Raw genomic sequence first — 23,230 nt, 5'->3', positions numbered from 1 at the left:
CTGCCAAGTATAAAAGCTGCATTAACCTTAAGAAAGATAATTAATCGGGCGCCTGGGTGGCTCAGATGGTTAAGCGTCTGCCTTCGGCTCAGGTCATGATCTCAGGGTCCTGGGATCGAGTCCCGCATCGGGCTCCCTGCTCCTTGGGAGCCTGCTTCTCCCTCTGCCTCTCTCTCTCTCTGTCTCTCATGAATAAATAAATAAAATCTTTAAAAAAAAAAAAAAGAAAGAAAGATAATTAATCTTTCTAAGCTCTAATTACCTCACTTATAAAATAAGGACAACAATACCTACCATGAAGATTGCTATAAGAATTTGAGATGATGTCTACTAATTTCCTAACATAACACTCAAAAATGATATGGACTAAAAAGCAGTATATAATTGTCTTTGCTGTGAGCATTCAGAAGCTAGAAGTGTTATGAAAGGCTTTCAAGGAGAAATGGTATTTGAGAGCAGTCTTACGGCTCAATAAATTTTCACAGTGAACACACCCTTGTAACTACTATTCTAGTCAAGAAACAGAACATTAGCAGATTTCCAGGATCTCTCCTCATGCTACCTACCAGACAGTAACTATCCCCCACAACACACAAAAGTAACCACTATCCTGAGCATTAAATTTAAGGAGATAAGATCAGATTTGTACTTGAGAAAAACCACAATATAGAGGGGTAGATAGAAGGGATAAGACCCATGATCAGATTATACTTTAGAGAGAGTATTCTGTCTACAATATGAAGGACAGATTTCAAGAGGCAAGACTGGAGGAAGGAAGACCAATTAAAAGCAGTTGAAAGAGGGGCGCCTGGGTGGCTCAGTCCTTGAGCGTCTGCGTTCTGCTCAGGTCATGATCCCAGGGTCCTGGGCTCAAGCCCCACATCGGGCTCCCTCCCTCTCCCACTCACCCTGCTTGTGTTCCCTCTCTCCCTGTGTCTCTCTGTCAAATAAATAAATAAAATCTTTTAAAAAATAAAAGCAATTGAAGGAGTCCAAACAGATGACGACAGTGGCTTAGACTAAGCTATGGCAATAGAGACAGAGAAGTTGATGGTTTTTAGGGCATAAAAATCAGCAGTGTTTGGTGGATGGTTATGTGAAGAGTGGAGGAAGAAGGTGATTATTAGATTTCTTGCTTGGGTGACTAAATGAATCTTCATATCACTAAGCAAGATAACTGGTGTTGGTGAGGGGAGGTTTGGGAAAATGATGATGGGTTCAGTTTTAGACACTGAGTTTAAGGTATCTGTGGGTCATCTAAATGGCAGGGTCCATCCAACAGTTGGAAATGTGAGACTAAAGTAGAGGAGAGGGACACCTGGGTGGCTCAGTCAGTTAAGCGTCTGCCTTCGGCTCAGGTCATGATCCCAGGGTCCTGAGATGGAGCCCCGCATCAGGCTCCCTGCTCTGTGGGAAGCCTGCTTCTCCCTCTACTGCTCCCCCTGCTTGTGTTCCCTCTCTAGATGTCTCTCTCTGTGTGTCAAATAAATAAATAAAATCTTTTAATAAATAAATAAAAATAAAGTAAAGGAGAGACGGGCGCCTGGGTGGCTCAGTCGTTAAGCGTCTGCCTTCAGCTCAGGTCATGGTCCCAGGGTCCTGGGATCGAGCCTCTCATCAGGCTCCCTGCTCAGCGGGAGGCCTGCTTCTCCCTCTCCCACTCCCTCTGCTTGTGTTCCCTCTCTCGCTGTGTCTCTCTCTGTCAAATAAAAAAATAAAATAAAGTAAAGGAGAGAGGTCTTGGCTGTGGGTCCACATTTGGGAATGAGCAGCAAAGAAGCCACTAAGTGATGATCTGTCTCAGGGAGATAAATAACATGACAAAAATCATAGGCAAAAAGAAAAATACTAAGAAACACCCAATATTTTAGGGGAAACAGGTATCAGAAATAGGAACAGATCAAGACAGTGATGCCACAGAAGGTAAGGGAAGAAGAAATAAGGAATGGCTAATGACTGTGGAATTTGGAAAATTCAAAAAATACATAAAGAAAATATTACCCATAATTCTACTGTGTGATAACTGAGAGCATCTTAGTGTATTTCTTTCCATTATTTTATTTTTATATATACATATACATACTTGAAATCATGCTGTAAAAATAACTTGTTTTTCTTCAGTATTTCATGAGCATTTCATTTTCTTTATTCAGTACTATTTCATGAGCATTATCCTGTCATTAAAACCTTCTTTACAATCAGAGTTTTGCCTATATGATACTGTATTACATAGATGTATTATTATTATTCTTCCATTGTTGAATATTTGGTTGTTCTCTATTTTTATAAATAACATTAAGAGGAATTTTTTTTTTCCCCAAAGATCCTTTTTTTTTTTTTAAGATTTATTTATTTATTTTAGAGAGAGAGCACAAGCAGGAGGGGAGCCGGGGAGAGGGAGAAAGAATCCCAAGCAGACTCCACACCCAGCACGGAGCCCGACATGGGGCTCAACCCCAAGATCATGACATGAGCCAAAACCAAGAGTGGGGCACTCAACCAACTGTGCCACCCAGGCGCCCCTCAGATCCTTTTTATAATCTGATTCTTTCATTCATTTCAGCAAATATTTATTGAGCATAATATGTTTTCCTTGGATAGGTTTATAGATATAAAATTACAGGGTGAAATAATATGAATATCTTGAACACCTTTTCTATGTATTGCCAGTTACTTTTCAGGAAAGATTTTACCAGTTTATACTCTGACTCCCACTGTATGAGAATAACTGTCTCAAAGCATCCTATCAGTAATGAGAATTATTTTAAATCTGCTAATTTGAGGGGCAGCTGGGTGACTTAGTCAGTTGAGCATCTGAATCTTGGTTTCAGCTCAGGTCGTGATCTCAGGGCCTGGGATTGAGCCCCACGTCTGGCTCCTGGGCACAGTGCAGAGTCTGCTCTTCCCTCCCCTTTCCCCTCTGGTCCTCCCCTCCCCCACCACACTCCCCCGTTCATTCACTCTCAAATAAATAAAATCTTTTAAAAAATTTAAAGATTTAGGGGCGCCTGGGTGGCTCAGTCATTAAGCATCTGCCTTCGGCTCAGGTCATGGTCCCAGGGTCCTGGGATCGAGCCCCGCATCGGGCTCCCTGCTCCGTGGGAAGCCTGCTTCTCCCTCTCCCACTCCCTCTGCTTGTGTTCCTGCTCTCTCTCTCTGTCAAGTGAATAAATAAAATCTTTAAAAAAAAAAAATTAAAGATTTAATTTATTTATTTGGTGCCTGGGTGGCTCAGTCGATTAAGCATCTGCCTTGGGCTCAGGTCATGATCCCAGGAGGGTGCCCGATGGGGGGAGGGGGGCCCTGATCCCAGGACCCTGAGGCCATGACTTGAGCGGAAGGGTTACCAACTGAGCCACCCAGGCACCCCTAAAAAAATTTTTTTTTTAAATCTGCTAATTTGATTGGGGGAGAAATTGCGTCTTGTTTTAATTTTTATTTCTTTTAAAAATATCTTTTGAACACGTATCTATTTAGGATATTAATCTTTTCTATTTGTAGCAATTATTTTGTCTTTAATTTGGTGGAGTTGTTTGTTGATAGCTAATGGTCAAAATCTATTGTTCTCCTTTGTGATTTCTTATTTCTTAGAAGCTTATAATTCATGAGATGAGGCAGGTGTTTCTGGAAGGCTGTGTATAAGAGGGAAGGGGAAAAGTGAGGTTGCCCAGGCCTAGGGCAATAAATCCAGCTGCTTATCTTAGGCCCCAAGGTCAGGATGTTCACAAAGGTTCACAGTGGCCTATTCCACTTCTTGGCATAGCATTGAGCTGCCTCTACTTTGAGTAGGAAACAGGAAGAGTAATTTTGTCCTCTGTAATGCTGCTGAGCTAACTGCATTATGGGAACTGACTGATGCTGAGTGCCAGCAGAAGCAGGTGGGACCTGGCAGGACTGCTTCATGTCCTCTCTTTAAATCACTGTCTGATCTCCTTAAAGAGCTCGGCCCTAAGGGGCTGTGTGCCAAGGCTTGTTTACTTGCTTCTACAGTGACAGTTCTGTTTGGCCCGTAATGTAAATATCGTGGCTCTGAAATCCCCCAGCTGTCCATGCTTTGTCATTCCTTCAAAGGGAACTGACTTGTTTTCCACCAGAGGGGTACAAGGAACATTTGCTATCCACACTGGTTTGGTGCCTTAAAAGGGGAGAAAAAGAGCTAAGAGTAAGTGTTGTTTCATTCTTTGTATTCATATGGAAATTTTTAATCTCCATCAAAGGATCAGGAGAAAAATCACATTGAAATTCAATACAAGAGCTTCCAGCTTACACAGAATTTTTCAAAGATGTCTGACTTGATCCTTTAAAAATGACAAAAACCATGAACTGTGTAGCTCCAGGGTTCATAATTTTGCTTACCCTCCTCAGCCTCTGCCTCTGTCTTGCCTTCCTATCAACACTCCTTCTGTGTGGTCCCCTGTCAGCCTACAGAGCTTCTTTGAATGGGGGTGGGGGAGGGGGCGTGAAGTAGGCAGCAGCAGTGGGGTTTATAGGGCTGCTTATACATTAACACCTCTCTCTCTCTTTCTCTCCCTCTCTCTCTCTCTCTCTCTCTCTCTCTCTCTCGGGCCACATTATCTCATCTTTAAGAGTCTTGTAACTGGTCTCCCTGTCTTCATTCTCCTTATATCAGGCCTATTGCCACTGCTACCAGAATTATCTTACAAAGAAATAAAACTGATCAATGTCACTTTCCTGCTTAAAAACGCCACTAGCTTCTCAGTCCAAATTAGAGACTGCCACAGAAGGCTTCTGATTTGGCTCCCTTGCCTACCTGATCAGACTCATCTCCTTCTACCCTCTTCCTTAAATCCTGGATCAGGCTCCTGTCCACTGGATTATGAATTCTTTGAAGTCGGAAACAGTATATTTCCAAGGCCTAGCACAGTAATTGGCGTAATAATAGATGCTTGTTAAATCCTAAATAAATTAATTAGTGATTTAAAGTTCTAACAAGGTCACAGCTTGAGAGAGAAAACTAAAAATCTTGTGCTGGTCTCTCACCCTTCTGTGCTTTTATTTCAAAAGCATACTCACTGTATTAAGGATTGGGTCCCTTCTTCCCTGTTACAGGAATTAGGAAGAAAAAAAAGTGTTGTTTTCAAAGTTGGTATGATTGTCAGAATGTACAGATAAATTATTAGAATTAGTAAAATTGTTTAGCGAGGCAATTGGCTACAAGATTAAAATACAGAGTAAATTAAATTTCTACAAACCAACAAGAAGAAAATAATTGTTTAAAAGACACCATTTATAATACCAACAAACAATGTAAGATACTTAGGATTAATCTAACAGAAGATATGCAAGTCCTTTATAGAGAAAAATTTTTAATGTTTTTAAACAACTTTTCTCAGGGCGCCTGAGTGGCTCATTCAGTTGCGCGTCGGACTCTTGGTTTCGGCTCGAGTCATGATCTCAGGGTCCTGGGATCAGCCCTACGTGGGGTCCGTGCTCAGCAGGAAGTCTGCTTGAGATTCTCCCCGTCTCCCTCTGCCCCTCCTCTCTCTCTAAAATAAATAGATAAATCTTTGAAAAAAAAATAAACAACTTTTTTCAAGACTGGAGCATTCTTCCTTCAAATAGGTTATTGCCAGTTAAGAGTCAAGGCACCATGTTAAAATATGCTCACACACACAAATACTTGTGCATACACACCATGTAAATTGGATGTTGTAAAAGACTGTTTTCTGCATAAATTCTTGGATTTAATGCACTGCCCTCCCACCTCCAGCCTGAAGCTGATAGAGAACTTAGATCCTCTCCACTTCTCCAGAACTACGAAATCCAGGCCACTTTTGATCCCTGTCAGTCCCAAGGTGGCATGACAGGAAGGAATTTGGCTTTTCCTTGGATGCAGAGTTTTTGATCCCAGAGCATCCAGACAGTCGGATTTCTCATATTTGACCACTCTTTCTTCCTAGGTCAATCACTTCCGTCCGAAGTGAACTGATTCCATACCTAATAAGAAAACAGTTCTCCTCAGCTGCCTCACAACAAGGACAAGAAGAAAAAGAGGAGGATCTAAAGAAAAAGGAGCTGAAGTCCTTAGGTCAGTGCTTGGGTTGCTGCAGTAAGATAGGGGTAGCAGCACCTTTGGAAAGAGTAGCTAGCCAACAAGGCAACAGCTTCTTGTCTAACCACCGGGCAAGACAGGGTAGCTGACACCATTCCCTGAGCTCTGGGTAGGCTTGCTCAAGCAGATTCTGTCACTATGCTCTAAGGATTGGCTAATCATGCCTCAAGTCCATTCTCTGGTTCATAGCCCTGGTTTGGCTGTGTTTCTCACTAGACTGTTTTGAGTAAACTCTGCCTCCCACTTCTCAGTTCCCCTGTTCTCTAGGCTCTGGGCAGCCCTACCCCTGACTAAATTCAGCCTCTTCTGTAAAGGAAGAAAGGTAAAGGAGTATACTATTACAGTTCAAACAGAGGCCTACCAGACTACCTTCTTTCCAAGATGTTGGGGAGAGGTCTGTCTTGTTTGCTGTCATATCCCTGCCTAGTCCCTGGCCAGTCCTGGGTTCATAGTAGGTGTTCCAAAAAAATATTTATCAAATGAATAAATGGAAGCAGTACAGCATGATGGTTAAGATATCAGGACTTGGCATCAGACAGACCTCGGTTTGAAATCTGACTCTGCCTCTTATTAGCTCTGTGACCTGAGGCAGGTTACTCAGTCCCCTGAGCCCCAGTTTTCTTATCATACAATAAAAGATCTCACATGGTTGTTTTAAGAATTGAAAAAACTGGGGCCCAGATAACTCTGGCTTCAAGTCCTAGACTATTTCTGTCATAGCACAACTACCAGGTATGGTAGTAGAGGCCAGCAGCACAAAGCCAACATGGCTGGTCACTAAAGCCTAGACCCTTGCTTGCTTTAGGTCATGATTTACAAGAGTCCTCTATTTTATTGTCCTTAGTGTAGTACTTGATTTTTGGTCAAACTTGCTTTTAGGACCTCTTTTTTAATCATTTTTGTATCATACAATATTTCAGATGTTCAGGAAAGCACGTTGCCTCTTTGAATTTCACTTAGTCTTTAAGGTTTTAATGGGATTTCCCCAGGGTTCATGTTGTATGGGTAAGTTCCAAGGAGAGAGGTGTGAGCTGTACCCTCTTTCAAAATGTGACTGAGTCTCTATTTCTTCTGTTTATTCTGAAGATATTTTCAGTTTTATAAAAGAAGGCAGTACACTGACCTTTGCTCCCTATGATGCCTGCTGGAATATCTGTCGAGACAGGTGGGAAGACTTGTCCAAATCACAGGTGCGCTGCTATGTCCATATCATGAAAGAGGGGCTCTGCTCTCGAGTAAGCACCCTGGGACTCTACATGGAAGCAAACAGACAGGTAAGAGGATGGGTTTAGAAGAGAAATCATGGGAGCTCCTGTCCAAGAAACAGACTGAGCCTTTTGTCTTATTTCTTCATTAAGTACCCAGTGACTTGTTGAGAATCCCTCTCATTCCCAAGGTTGAGCAAGACCTGGCATGTCCAGGGATACCACTGGGGTGGGCACCCAGGTACAGCAAAAGGGGAAGTAGTGGGCCTAGTCCATAGAGGTAGAGCCTCTGTGGCTCCAAAAAAGGGCTAAGATCCCCAGGAAGGCTAACTTTTGGCCTCTGGGTTCAGCAGCTTTCTCCTGTTCTGCTGGGCATGAGGAGATTTGCAGTACTTCATAAACAAGCAGATAAATACTGTGTAATCATTACTGTGATGAAATAAACATAGGCACAGAGAGGAGGCTTTCCTAAGAAGGTAAAGGAACAGAGTATAGTCAGATGGTAGAGCCTCAAAGAAGGAATATCTATGAGAGGGAAGTGTCTGGAAACAGCATTAGAGAGCTACCCCTCCTTTTAACCGTGAGGTTTGTGAGATATGGAGAATGAGCAGCTTCCATTGAAGGGGAAGCAGTGCTCAAAAGGATAGGCCAGGTTTTAGTTAAAAGGGGATGGAGTGAGGAGACAGTGAAGAGACTGAGGATGTAGAGGAGTTCTTTATGGTGTGGCAGGCCCAGGAGGAAGGCTTTAGGGAGGGAGGGATGATGAGACCATGAAAAGGAGGCAGAGCAGTAAAGGGTTGAGATTGAGAAGAAGAAAAGATAGGTAACTGAGGGAACTACACTGGGGTGGCATGCAAGGACAACAGAGATGAGAGGATGAAGAGATTAGCTCTTGACATGGTTTCTGGTAGAACTCTGTGGAAACTGTCCGTGCAGGTATAAGCTGGGGAGTGAAGGGAGAAGGTCAAGTAGAATGATAAAAGATACTGTTGAAAATCGGGATTGGAATGTAGTCCCTGAAGAAAACCTGGCTCAGAAACCTTGAGGACCCACACTATATGATGGGTATAGCCCCAGCCCCAGACCTCAAGCTGACTTTACCCTGGGTTGGTTATAGATCCAAGAGCATCCAAGCCAGAGGGTTTATGAGAAATCATAACTAGTCTCACATTTACCCAGGGCAGTCTTCAGTAAAGTTAGCCCCAATTTAGGGTCAGAGTTATTAGAAACCTTCCTTAATTTGACTTTCAGGTCTCATTTTTCAGTTCTCTGACTACAGTCTGTCAGGCTGGTCTGAAAGCACGCCCATGGATGCCTGGGCTAGGGACGTGTGCTCTGAAGTACCAGCAGGGCCTGTGCGGCAGAGAGGCCTGAATGGCCGTGGTTGAAGTGTAATGAAGGAAGGAGATCCCGGGGATAAGGGGTGAGGTATTAGCCTTCACACTGCCAGCGTGGCCAGTCCCGGCACGGTGTCCCTCAGCCAGTGTGGCCACCACACATAATGCTCTGCCCAGCACTCTGTCCATGCTGGAGAATGACAGTAGGCACACTACCTGTGCCTTCCTAATGGGTCCAGAGCTAAAATTCTCCATATCTGTAGCCTTTTCCATTTTCTCATACTGGAGACAGTCTAGTGTGAACACCTTCAACATTTTAATTTGGCTGGTGAAGAACATGGATGCCTTCTCAGTACCTGTCCTGATTGTAGAATTTGTCTGACATTGCTCCTACCCTCACTTTAGGCATGGCCACACTGGTCTACGAGGGGAGCAGGAACCTGGAATGATTATGGTCGGGACTCAGAATGCTCCTTGCCCTTAGTAGGCCTCTTGAAGGCTTGTCTCAGTGCCTCCCAGTTGGGGCATGTGGCATTACTTTCAGGGAGGAGATTTTCAGCTAGGAAGCTAAGGATAAGACCATCTAGAATTTACTGCATATATGATCCTTGTCCTAGGGGAAATATAGCAGCCTCGTGCTCTGCCTCACCCCAACAGAAAAGCTGTGGCTGAAAACTCCCTGCATCTCTAGCTGGGCATTGAGTTCTACCTAAGATGCTTTCAGGTGTTTTCTGCTCTTAACTTTGGTGACCAAACCTCTTTCCTCAAGGTGCCCAAATTGCTGTCTGTTCTCTGTCCAGAAGAATCTCTGATTCATTCATCAGCCCAGATTGTCAGCAAACATCTGGTAAGTGTTATCTTGGGCAGGGCAGGTATGGGACAGTCTCTGGTGCATTGAGGTGTATCCTTGAGAAGATGGATTGGGGTTCTGAAGCCCTGAAACTCATTAGTCCTAGGTAAATCCCAACTGAATTCTGGTTATAAAATACCGTCTTCTAGCCCAGACACTCAAGAAGCTGGACAGGTGCTGACCCCAGGCATACAAATTCTGTAAGGAAGATCCATTATGGTCTTGGGACTCAGACACAGGAGCTTTCCATCTCTTTCCCTCTTCTTACCCTGATTTGAGCACTCTCTTCAAGAGAGCACATCTATACACAAATGCATGAGTGTGTAAGTTTGAGTTGATCTCAGAGGTATTATGTGACCTTGTGGCCCTGAGAAATATGATCACATGCTGGTGACCATGATGGGATGGAGCAGAGGGATGATGGTCCCTCTACTGAAGTGTCTCTGGGGGAAGATTGCATTAGACCCCAACTCAAGGGATCTGAGGGGTTGGTTTGCAGTTGGTTGAGATGGATGGACAAGGTTTTATATTTGCCTTTTGCAGATTGGAGTTGAGAGCCTCATTGGGCCAGATACACAGGTTGGAGAGAAGTCATCCATTAAGCACTCAGTCATTGGTTCATCCTGTGTCATAAGAAATAGAGTGACTATCACCAGTTGCCTTCTCATGAACTCAGTCACCGTGGAGGAAGGGTATGTTTCCCCTGTGCCCACTTGAGGCAAGGTCCCTGGCATCTCTGGAAGGTTTGGGGGGCCAGTCCAGCCTTGGAAAGGGCTCAGCTTGAGGAGGGGGAGAAAAGGAAAAAGGCAAAGGAAGGAACAGTACCTAGGCCCTTTGAGGGCTTGGTTTTGGCTCCATTAAGACATGGTCTCTGAAAGCATTTCCCGCAACTTTCTCACACTTATTCCGGTTGTGGTCCTGAGAGAGGCTGCCTTCTCTTGCTTTGATCAGCTGCTTGATGGGATGGCCACCATAGGGCACCACTGGCAGTGCTGGAATGACCCTTACCAACGTCTAAGGGTCATCTTGCTTCTCAGTGTCCCAGAGCAGCCCCGAAGAAGGCAGGGGACTAGGAGGTGTGGTCGTTTAAGCCACATACTATTTTTAAGGGAGAGCTTCTTTGTTACAAGTTATGGAGACTCTTCCCCCATTTTGACACTTTAGAGTATCCTAAAATCTTGGTTTATGAACAGCTTGAACTTGGAATAAGAAGACTTGAATGATATTTAATAAGATTATTCATACTCTGTATGGACCTCAGGTTTTTCCTGTATAAAATGCAGGCATAGGCAGTGGAAGAGAGGAAGGATATTACCAAAGCAATAGTCTTCAGACTTTTTAGAAAGTGAACTTTTTGTCAAGATAAATCTTATGCAGAAACTCAATATTTAAAACTGATAAAAGCACAGTTGTTTGCAATACAGTGGGGAAGGGGCACTTGGCCTTCCTAGAGGATGTGAAGCAGATCTGTAAACAAATTTTGAAAAACACTAGACTGGATCAGCCTGAAAGAGCTGATTCTAAAGCCTTGATTCTAGATCTGATACCTGTCGATTTCTCCATCCAGGAACTGATAGGAGAGAAGGATAGGGAAGACTGCAATTTCAGTGAAAGCTGAACTACGTCTCCTAGCTGCCAGCGAGGGGCAGGGGGAAAGGTTAAGCCTTTGCTCTTTAGGAAGAGTGACTCATGGAAGATAATAGACAGGATTGAAGGAGGAAGTACCATAATTAAAAACCAGGGAAGTTGGAGACTATAGGGATATTGGCCACTAAGATCTGTCCTCCCCCAAGCCCCCTTCCCAACTTGATTCCCAAACCCTGACAACCAGGCATAAAGCCTTCAGTCTGGTTTGGAAGAATCTTCTCTGGAGATTCTGACCAGCCCAAGAAAAAAAAACATAAAGTGATTTATGTCAGAGATTTCTAACAGTCCACTCAAGTCACCCTGCAGTGAAAATTATGGGTGACAAATTCCATTCATGTGCTTAGAGCTTCCAATCAGGCTTTTTAGAATCCTCCCCTAAAGATGAAGAGATAATCAAAGATTACCAGAGGTCTAAAGAAAGCCTGTCATGAAAGATCCACAGATCAAACAGTTAGAAGAAAGCTACTTAGAAGAAACAGAGACTCTGCAGGGAGAGAAAAATACTTTCAAACAACCTGTTATTTCAAAGAACAAAAAAAGAACTCTAGGAAATTAAAACTATGATAACAAAAGGAAAACCCCAATAAAAAAGAATTGTAAGATAAATGTCACATTTCCCAGAAAGTAGAGCAAAGAGATAGAACGTAGAAGAGAAAAGATAAGGAAATGAGAGGACCCGTTCAGGATGTTTAACATCTGAAAAGGAGTTCTGTAAAAAAAGAGAGTTCAGATATCAGAGGAGGAAATTATTTAAGAAATAATATAGGGAAATGTCTCACAACTAAGACATATGAATTTACAGAATGAAAAGGCCTACTAAGTAAGTGCCCAGTACAATGGGTAAAAATAAACCTCCATCATTTTGAAATTTCAGAACACTGGAGAATAAAGCATGCTACAAACTTACAAAGAGAAAATAATAGGTCCTATACAACCAATCAGGAACCAAAATGGCTTTGTTTTGGACTTACCAGTAGCAACAATGGAAACTGGAAGATAATATAACAACGCCTTCAAAATTCTGAAGGAAAACTAATTTCAGCCTAGAATTCTACACCCCAGCAAAAGGTTAAGTGTGACCATGGAAAAGTCTCAAAAACTTTTCTGATGTTTTCCACCAAAATGAAGAGTAAACAAAGAGGTAAGATACAAGAGATCCAACTCTAAAAAAGCAAAAAGTATCCAGAGGATGATACTGAAGGCAGATCCAAGGATGACAACTTTATGAACAACTGCATGAAGCATACAGGGAGCAGTTAGCTCAGAGTGGAATCCACAGAGCACTTACTCAGGAAGATGAAAGTGATAAAATACCAGACGCATATAAACATCTTGAAAGATTTAGACAACTGGCTAAAAGTTCGTGTTGAATTAGTAATAGCATAGAATACTATCTAACAAACACAAAACAATTATGAGCTCTGTTTAAAAAGTTGTACACGAAAGGAAAAGGCATCATAGTTCACTGTGTAACTCAACTATGAAAAAGAATTTATGTAGTCATAAGAAACACTATAGATCAAAATTATGCTATAACAATATTGAAAGAATGAGGGATAGGAATGGAAAGACGGAGCAGGGGGGGAAAGGGAAGCTAAATCTTCCATTGTGGAAGTCTACTGATAATGCCTAAAACTGAAAAATCAAGAAGTAGTAATATATGTAGCATGTTAGTATGTAGAGATGGGGAGGTGAATACTGAAATACTCAGCAAAAAGAAGTCCAAAGTTGTCTCTGGGGGTGCGCCTGGCTGGCTCAGTCGGTTAAGCATCTGACCAGCTCAGGTCATGATCTCAGGGTCCTGGGATCGAGCCCCATGTTGGGCTCCCCGCTGCTTCTTGCTTTCTTTCTCCCTTTCTCTGTCTCTGTCTGTCTCCTTCTCTCTCAAATATATAAATAAGTTAAGAAAAGATATATACATGCATATATAAATTTAATTGCCAAACAAAAAGGTCAGAATTTTGTGGTACACCGCTCCCGGTGGCATGCTGAGAAATTGTTAACAGCCAGCTCTCCAAAGGAAAAAAATAAGTGGTCTGATTTATAACATTTGCCAGTTTCCATAGTGTAAATTCACCCAAGCAGAACAGTCTGGCTCCAGCACATCACTGATGATAGAGACCTGTCAAAAGTATTTCACTCTTTCATCAAACACAAAGACCCACTGGATGCTGAAGACTGTGCGTGAGTGCTGTGGTAGAAATCTGTGTAGTCACAAAGGAGAAAAGGGTCAGGAAAGAATTAAGGAAATGACCCTTGATCTGAATCTTGAAAAATGATTAGAGCCACCAGGTTGGAGAAAGGAATGTTCTAGATACATCAAGAGTGTGAAGTGTGAGAGAGCATATCTTATTCCAGAAACATCTCTTCATTTTGATTTTACCTGGAATTTCATCACTTAAGAAGAGGCTTCACTGACTCCCTATCAGATATAATCTGTCCCAGGATGCCTGAGTGACTCAGTCAGTTGAGTGTCTGATTCTCAGTTTTGGCTCAGGTCATGAGATCAAGTCTCGTGTCAGGCTCTGTGCTCTGCGGCAGAGTCTGCTTAAGATTCTCTGTCCCTCTCCCTCTCTTCCCTGCTCCTATGCACACACACTCTCTCTCTAAAATAAATAAATAGGGGCGCCTGGGTGGCTCAGTCGTTAAGCGTCTGCCTTCGGCTCAGGTTGTGATCCCAGGGTCCTGGGATAGAGCCCCACATCAGGCTCCCTGCTCCGCGGGAAGCCTGCTTCTCCCTCTTCTACTCCCCCTGCTTGTGTTCCCTTTCTCGCTATGTCTGTCTCCGTCAAATAAATAAATAAAATCTTTAAAAAATAATAATAATAAAATAAAATAAAATAAATAAATAAATAAATCTTAAAAAAAAAAAAGAAGCAGCAATCTGTCCCAATACTCTCCATTACACCAACCTGTTTTATTTCCTTCCTAGCATTATCACTCTCTGGCCTTATCTTGTTTACCTGTCACAAGTAAATGTTAGTTTGAGAATGTAAGTACCTTATCTTTCTGTTTCACTGTTATATCTTGAGAGCCTACAGGAACTCAATAAATATTTGTTATATGAAAGAATGGTAAATAATTCATAATAACCAAAATACAGAATTCAAAGAGGAATGGATAGACAGGAGACAAGGCTATACAGATGGCCAAGGGCCAAATCGTGGACTATCCCCTAAGACATTTAATAGGTAACAGTAATTTAAGAGTTTAAAGGAAAGGAATAACATAATTAAATCCACATTTTACGAAGATCATTTTGGCTACACTGTGGAGTACGATGTGAGGATAGACATGAAGGCAAGGAAGACTACTGAAAGAGTCCTGATAAAATAGAAGTCCTAAATTAAGGCAGTAGCAGTAGCAATAGGAAAGAGAAATAATAAGGTGATTAATAACTATAAAGCATGGTGATTGCCTGGATATGTGCGGTGAAAGAGAAATTAGGGAAAACTTCCACATTTCTTACTTGAGCAATAAGGTTTCTGGTGTGCTATTCGCTAAGATAGAAATCAGCAGAGGATTTGCAGGGTGGGAAACAGGGAAATGAGTTCCATTTGGGATAAGTTGAGTTCCTGGCAGGCGGCATTGACATGCAGGACTTGATGTGCAGGACTGGAGCTCAGGAAAGAAGCCTGTGTTTGAAGGTTTGGGAGAGTGGGGGGCATAGAAATGGTAACCGAAGCTGTGGGAGTAGAGGAGATCACCCAGGGAGATTGTGTGGCCTTAAAACAAAAGAAACTAAGACAAAACCATGGGGAACATCAACAATTTTAGACATAATAAAAGGAATCTAAGGAGACTGACAAGGAAAAGGCAAGGAAGGAACCTAAGGGAAAAGGGAGAGGACAGTTGGTAGGTGAAGCCCAGGTTTCTAGTTGGGGAAACGGGGTAGATGGTAGTGTACTCACTGAGATGAGGAAGGGTGAGGGAGGAGCAGATTTGTGGGTTGAAGAGGCCTGTGTGGGGCACATGAAGTTGGAAGTACCTGTAGGACATCCAAGTATGTGGAGATAACCAGTAGCCAGTTTGTGACTAGAGGTTAGAAGAGGTCAGACCCAGAGACCTCTTCCTGAACCATTGTGGTGTTCTCTAACTTATTTTGCTGTCTCTATTTCTCTTAGTCTTCCATATCTGCCCTTCTGCCCTTCCTCCTATGGATTAGAACATGAACTTTGGAGTCAGACTGCCAGACCGAATCCCAGATCTGTCACTTAATGGTCACTTAGGGAATGGACTTTACATCTTCATGCCTGATTTTCTCACTGTAAAATGGGGTGAAAATTGAACTACCTCTTAGGTTTATTGGGAATACTAAGTTAATAGAGATAAAGCACTTAGAACAGTGCTTGGACATAGAATGTTAGCTGTCATTTGTTTATCATCCTCATCATCATTTATCACTTATCTCATTTCACAGAGGTGACATGTTGCCAGTGTTGTCTTCCTAACAGATAGCTCTGATCATGTCCCTGTTCTATTCAGAAACTTTTTTTTTAAAGATTTATTCATTTATTTGAGAGAGCGAGAATGAGAGAGAGAGAGAGAGTACACGAGAGGGGGTAGGGTTAGAGGGAGAAGCAGGCTCCTCGCCAAGCAGGGAGCCCGATGCGGGACTTGATCCAGGGACTCCAGGATCATGACCTGAGCCCAAGGCAGTTGCTTAACCAACTGAGCCACCCAGGCGCCCCAATTCAGAAACTTTTTTTGAAGACTTCCCCCTACCTTTAGAATAAAGTTTGAACTTCCAGGTTTCTCGTGATCTAGCTCCAACACTGAGTCCTGGAATGTTAGTGAGATGGGGCCTCAGAAGTCACCCAGCTCAACTTCTGCATTTTTACAGATGAGCAGAGTATGAAATTCCAGACTTTCTTCTCATTGCACCCTTACAACTCTTTGTCCCATTCCGGATTCATGCATGAGACCAACAGCATCACCATTCTCTCCAAACCAGAACCACACTTGCCTTTATCCATTTGATCCCCTAATTCCAGAGTAGCTCATGAGGCTTTGTAACTTCCACTCTGTCTCATCTTGCCTCAGACCTTCCAGGGAAGACAATGCCATGACTTTTCCATTTGCTTTAATTAGCAACCTCTCCCTCCCCTCCTGTGGGCGGGCAGACAAAGGAACAGCTCTCTGGCACCTCTTTAAAGTCCAGTATTGGTGTCCTGAATTGACATGAAGAGACTTGGTGAGGAACCAAAGCTCGGTAAGAAACTCCAGCTTTGGGGCGCCTGGGTGGCTCAGTTGGTTAAGCGACTGCCTTCGGCTCAGGTCATGATCCTGGAGTCCCGGGATGGAGTCCCGCATCAGGCTCCCTGCTCGGCGGGGAGTCTGCTTCTCCCTCTGACCCTCCCCACTCTCATGTGCTCTCTCTCATTCTCTCTCTCTCAAATAAATAAATACAATCTTTAAAAAAAAAAAAAAAGAAAGAAAGAAACTCCAGCTTGCTCATATGAGAGAAGTTCATAGAGAATGCCTAGCATAATATCCTAGAGTCAGTTGCTGTTTTGGAGGAGGTATAGTCTTGGATGGCCTCATAAGCTAGGGAAACAATAAAGGTTTAGATGGTGGTGGCTGCTATTTTTTCCACTAAAAAGGTTGAAGGAGGGCTATAGGCAGCCCACATGGGGCTAATGACGAGGGAGGCCATTAGAGGTTACCCAATCTGGCAAATTAGCTCCTCGTGATAAGATCAGACATCCTGCATCCCATATGAACCTTTTCCCATTATTTTCAGGTCATTTCGTTTTAATTACTTATGGTAAATTTGGGGAAAGTAATTAAATTGCAGTCGTGTGAGACTTTATTACCCTGCTGCTATTACATCTGAACTGAGCGGCAGAGTAGGAGCGTGAATTTGTCCAGAAGGGAGTTTCTCATATTCTAGGCTTGCTTGTCTCTGCCAGCAGCGGTGAGCTGCCGAGGCTTTCTGGACAGTGGCTTGGACATCTGCCCAAGGCCCTCAGGGCTTGAGGGGTGCTAATGGGACCACCTTGGGGAAGGTGTAGGCGAGACTATGCAAGGAAGGCTCCTGCCTGTCTTTCTCATTTTCGGTTTCTGGTAGAAATTCCAAGTTCTGTGACAGCTGATGCCCAGGAATCCAAAGTCTAGTGAAAACTTCATTGTCAAGACTTCATTGTCAGTTCTGTGTTCTGTATCTTTGGCTTTCTGGTTCTGAACAACATCTCCTGCATCTCCTCCTTGTCCACGGTGAATGACCCAAGCAGCAGTGTAAGGTAGCTCCTTCACATGCAGGCAGGCAGGCCAGGGAGCCAGGTTTTCACCTAGATTTCCTGTGCTTTCTGTAGGCAGCAAGTGCCAACTGTCAGAGCCAAACTATATATTATTGCTTCTCATTGTTACCCTGAGTGTCCTCTTCACCTACACTCAACTGACTGCCCTGCTCACTGGGTCCCTTACTTTTCTACTCCCCTTTATTCCTGACATTCACTCTGCCTCAATTGCCTCTTTCTAGAGATCTTTACCTATAGAAATCCTCCTGCTCGTCTTTCAAGGTCCAGTACATATGCCAACTCCTCCATGCAGCCTTCTTGAACTGTCCTGGCCAGAAATTATTTCCCCCACCCCTGTGTTCCCTGTGCACCCATAACACTTGATGTATGCTCATGTGCCATTTAGTGCATCTTTCTTTTTCCCTCAGTAGGCTATAGATTCCTTCAATACAGAAATAGTTCTCCTATATCTTTGTATCTCTTGATGCCTAATACTATACTCTTTACATGCTAGATATCTTATTAAGTATTTACTGAATGAAAAGTAGGAATCTCTGATTTAAACTTCCCTACTATAATTGGCTGAGTATCTGTCAAAAGAGAGCCGTGTGTACTTCTAGAAAAAATGGTGGAGCGCTTCAATCCTTAAAACTCACCAAAATAGGGGCACCTGGGTGGCTCAGTCGTTAAGCGTCTGCTTTTGGCTCAGGTCATGAGCCCTGTGTCGTGCTCCCTGCTCGGTGGGAGGCCTGCTTCTCCCTCTCCCACTTCCCCTGCTTGTGTTCCTGCTCTCACTATCTCTCTCTGTCAAATAAATAAATAAAATCTTAAAAAAAAAAAAACTCACCAGAATAAAAACATACAAGCAAAACCAGAAAAGGAAACTTCATCTATAATAAAACTAGATAATACCACGTATCTGTACACAGACTGAAGAATATCTGCCAGATACAATGGAATGTAGATCAAATCCAAAGAGAACACCAAGATTTGACCAGCGAAAGGAATAAGGGCATGGGTAAACCAAAGAATTGGCAAACATCTCTTTTGCAAAATCTCAAGGCACATAGAACTGAAAGAAAAAAACCATTGAGGCACATAGGAGGGCTGGCCTCAGACTTTTCTGTGATAACATTGAAGGCAACCATTTAGGAGTGAAACAACATTTAGAAAATTTGGAGGGAAAATGATTGTGACCTCTAAGAATCCCATAGCTAGTCAAGTTATGATTGAAATATAAAATCATCAGAAATACTCCAGTATTTCTGGAGTATATCTTCTGGCTCAGGAGATGTGTCACCCATGAACCCTCTGGAAAACTCTACTTGAAGACATAATATAACCAAGTAAGAAATGAAACAAAATATTGATTAATGGGTTGGTTGGGTATAAGAGTGAACTCCCTTAAACATAAAATTAAGTCTGTGGTAATTAGAGTTGCAAAAGGACTGTGATTATTAGAAGAATTTTGTCCATGTTTCTTCAGTAACACTCTTGAAAATACCAAATTATGAAACTTTGGAAAGATCCCCTGGACTTAAAAGGGCTCCTTAGGACTTTTGACTCATTCCTTGCCTCCATGCTAAACCCATCTTCTTAGATGGAGAATATTCAGCTTAATTCTTTGAGGGTGTTACCTCGTTACTTTGATTCCCTCCAAACCCTTCTTTTTCTTAGCCTCTCTTTAGGGAATGGAAGGACTTAGATTTCTTAGGAGGGAGACATTTCTCACCACTAAACCTTTATATAGTGAAGGGAGGCACACGGAACTAAAGGGAGGAAATTTTCAGCCTGTTCACTGAAGCCAATACATTTTCATCCAGAGGACCAAGAGCAAGATTGAACAGAGACTGGAAGGTGAAATATTTCTTCAAGCATTATGCATGAATTAACCTGGATAAATATCACAATGATGTTGAAGGAGAAAAAAGCAAGTTGCAGAAGGAAACATAGAGAATTATAGCATTTATATAAAATTTGGAAACATGGAAAACAATACTATATACTGTCTGCTAGTATAGCCCTTCTTCTGTGCCTGAAATAGTTCATTAAAAATAATCCATGGTTCTTCATCTAGAGGGACTCCTGGACAGGGACCCCTTGGGCTAAGGTTAGGAGGCTCTTACCTCTGGGGAAATCCAGGTGACTCAACCATAATCTTTGGGCTGAAGTAGTGAGCTGGCCTAAAGTAGGCCTTTAGTCATATACTTAGAAAAACTCCAGTTCCATACTCTTTTCTCACCCAAGGTTATGAGTAAGTTTAGAAAGCCTACCAGCTTCTCTCCGGAGAAGAACCTACCTGTCCTCAGAGTTACTGAAAAGTTTCATGGCTCTTTGCCAGATATTGCCCAGTCACCAGCTGAGTCCAAGCCCCTCACACAATGGAGAGTCACTTACCACTATGTACGCTTGGGCACATTGCTTAATCTCTGTGAGCCTCAAATTTCTCTGTAAAAATTAGAATAAATACCACCATCCCTGCAGGCTTGCCAAAAGGATTAAGTTACATAATGAACATAAAATGCTTTGTGTAATGACTGAGAAATATTCGACATCAGAGTTATGTGAATTCCCTTTCCTTCTGTAATAAACTGAAGAAAGTTCTAACCAAAGCCAGAAGAGCAACTAGAATTTGGAGGCCATTTTACTTCCCAGGCCAGGGCTTCTTCCTTTTTTTTAAAGATTTTATTTATTTGTTTATTTGAGAGAGAGTAGGGGGCAGGGGCAGAGGGAGAGAGATGAGAAGCAAACTCCCTGCTCAGTGGGGAGTCTGACACGCAGGGCTCTGGGATTATGACCTGAGCTGGAAGCAGACACTTAACCGACTGAGCCACCCAGGCACCCCCAGGACTTCTTCCTTATGTCTAGGCCACAATATGCTGTGGCATAATATGCCTGGCCATTCAGTGGATCTACAGATCTTACTGTAGACCTCTGTGTTTTTCTCATGGTCTCTTCTCCACCTGAAGCATTAGGATTTTCAGGGTAATTTCTCAAAGCCTGCAGTTTTGCTTAAAATTTAACCACACCAAGGGGCGCCTGGGTGATTCAGTCGGTTAAGCATCCAACTCTTGATTTTGGCTCAGGTCATGATCTCAAGGTTGTGAACCAGCCCAGTCTTCAGCTCAGCTCTGAGCTGGGCATGGAGCGTGGTTAAGATTCTCTCTCCCTCTTCCTTTGCCCCTCCCCACCCCTCAAAAAAAATAATAATAATTTAACCCCACCAAGGAGAAATGAGGACCAAAACCCCGTTAATCTTAGCCATCTTTCAACAGCTTCTTAGAAAACACAACCAGGTATTAGCACAGCAGAGTCCTTAGTACCAAGCTAAGAGTTAAAACTACGTTGCAAAAACCATAGTTTTGGCATTGAGCCAGTTCTTTGCTTGAGCTGTAGAGGAAGTCACCTCTGCTCTGCTTTATGCACTGAGCAGAAAAGGCAAAGCCATTATTGTAGATTGGCAGCCAAGCCTTGGAGAGGGCTTATTTGATATGGTAATACCAGTCCTTCCTCTCCAGCATGAGCTACCCACACTTCCAGGAAAATCCTTAATCTTGGAATTTCTTCCTGGACAGATAGAAAGCTATATTGGCTTGACATTTTTCCGGAATGCCTCAGCCTTGCTAATGGAGGTGACTTGTGACCATAGCAGGGATAATAGGAAACAATGAAGAAACAAATGGCAGAAAAGAGCTTCACACTCACTAAGCATTTTGTCAGGTGTTCATCTCAAAGCCTTCCACAGATCCACTGACCAAGAGCTTCAGGAGAGCCCCCAGCTTCTTTTCAGTCAACCCACTTTTTCTCCATCATATCTGCAGATTCTACATGGGTAGTTTATGGGTCTTATAGGGAGTTACACATAAACTAGATGAGACGAGGTTCCTGAACACCTCAATCAGACTGGCTGGACATAAGGAGAACCCAGGCTATCCATTGCTATGGAAATCTGACCTCAGTCAATCGAGCCTCTTCCTTCCAGGAATGGTTCCCACTTATATCCCAAATTCCAAAATAGCCATGTAGTAGTCTCTAATTATGGCCGCTTGAATTCCTCTTGGCTGTTTCTTGTCTGCCAACTATGTTTACCCCTTCCCTAGCTCCAGAGCATGCGTTCTCAGGCTCTTAAACTACTGAGCAGGAAGTATCCTCCTACTCCCACTCTGGAAAAAGAAAGGAGACTTTTCAGTGACAAACTAGTAGCCAATTATAAGCCTGCTTTGCCCCAGGAGCCTGTTTTCTGAGGCTTTCTATACTTCCTTACTACTCTTTGGGGGAATTTTCATCAAGAAGCAGGAACCACTCTAACTGCTAACTGAACTGCTTTGCCTAGAGCAGAAGGCAAGTTGGAAAGTTCTGGGAGGTCCCTTAATGCCCACCCACTGTGTATCCCAATTTTTTTTTTTTTTTAGTGTATTCTGAATTTGAGCTAAAAAACTAAAAAAACAAATTAATACTGTCTGCCTATCTCTAGCCCACACCACAGAGGTGCTGTGGCTTTTGCCTTTTGCTGCTTTCTGACTGGCTTAACCTTCCAGAAGAATAGAGATAAAGAAGACTCTGGAATGCCATAACGGGGCTAGAATTCCTTTTCTGCATTTTACTAAGGTTTTGGCATTTGGGAAGAATCTTTTTTAACGGCCTGTGCATTAATAGTTTCAGTCTTTGGAATGTCCTCCTCCCCATCCCCCACGCCTCCTGGGTTGCCTGAGGATTTTTCCTTAATTGGTGTTTTGTTTTGTTTTGTTTAAATGGAGCTCACACCCTTCCTACTCACCTTCCTTCTCCTCTCTAGCCCACTTGTGACTCTTTAGGGTAGTGAATATTCCCCTGTTAGAACAGAGCCCTTCCTTCCACAGAGCCATTTGGCTCTGAAAAGCAACTTGGCAGTTCCAAGCAAGCTTCCTCCAGTCTTTTCTTCTTTTGATTTCTTTATATGCCATTATGATTAAATGTATGGATTCTGGAGTCAGGCAGACCTAGATTTGAATCTGATACTTGGCAATTTTGTGGTTTGGGGCAAATGGTTTAACTTCCCTAGATCTGTTACCTCATCTGCAAAATGTGGTTGTTATTTTTACTGCATCAGAGGCAAAAATAATACTCCTAGAATCATCTAGGAAGCTCTTTTTTTCTAATTAAATACATGAAGCCCCCATCTCAGACCTACGAAAAAGATTGGTGGAAGCCAGGACAATGAGGGTGTTTTTGTTTGTTATTTTTTACACTGCCCAGGTGATTTTTCTGATGAAATGGCTAGATTTGTAAGTCACTCCTATAATGTACATAGAGTATTTACTTGCACAACACCTAGCATAGAGTAGGGTAGGCAATGTGTGATGTGTGCTAGCAAAGATTTTCAAAAGGACCTTTCTTCTCATGCACCGATCTTCAGGAGCCAGAAGGATGCTCTTTAAACACATTCAAATGCTAAGAACAAGAGGTGCTACTCTTGAGAATGTGGCTTTAGGATCTGGAGTAGTCTTTGATGTGTCACGGAGCTAGTTTAAAAAACATTGGGTTTTGGTTTTTGGTTTTTTGTCTTCTAAGTGAGTTTGGTTTTGATTAACCAGAGTCTGTAGTGAGAGCTGTGGGGCACCTATTGTTTCCATAGCTGACCTAAGAAGATTCATGGGATCTAAGCCTTAAATGAAATTTGGGATATATTCCCAGATGAGAAGCAGAGTGATGGGTCAGTCCAGGGACTAGTGCCAGCTTCTAGCCACCCAGACCAAATAAGGAGAGACAGGGTGGAGTTTAGACCTCCAGGTCTGGGGTACCTAAAGAACTGAAGTCACAGGGTCTGCAGTTTTCAAGCCTTGGCAGGAAAGATCATTATGAGCATATCCGAACTCTGGACTTTGCTAAAGCTAGGTCCA

General features: G+C 42.8%; 1 protein-coding gene across 4 annotated transcripts in view; it reads left to right on the top strand.

The window, feature by feature from the left end:
- Positions 1–23,230, top strand: part of EIF2B3 (eukaryotic translation initiation factor 2B subunit gamma) — a 125,980-nt gene that overhangs the window by 94,635 nt on the left and 8,115 nt on the right. For all 4 annotated transcript variants that reach the window (XM_081818357.1, XM_081818356.1, XM_081818358.1 and 1 more), the window contains 4 exons: positions 5,922–6,049; positions 7,160–7,347; positions 9,385–9,462; positions 10,009–10,157. In XM_081818357.1, the coding sequence (XP_081674483.1) occupies positions 5,922–6,049; positions 7,160–7,347; positions 9,385–9,462; positions 10,009–10,157 (543 nt within the window). The remainder of the gene's footprint in view (positions 1–5,921; positions 6,050–7,159; positions 7,348–9,384; positions 9,463–10,008; positions 10,158–23,230) is intronic.

Source organism: Leptonychotes weddellii, chromosome 4, assembly GCF_054177405.1.
Source record: "Leptonychotes weddellii isolate Sample4059 chromosome 4, ASM5417740v2, whole genome shotgun sequence".
In the NCBI taxonomy this organism is placed as follows: domain Eukaryota; kingdom Metazoa; phylum Chordata; class Mammalia; order Carnivora; family Phocidae; genus Leptonychotes; species Leptonychotes weddellii.
This window is presented reverse-complemented; position numbering and strand designations above follow the sequence as displayed.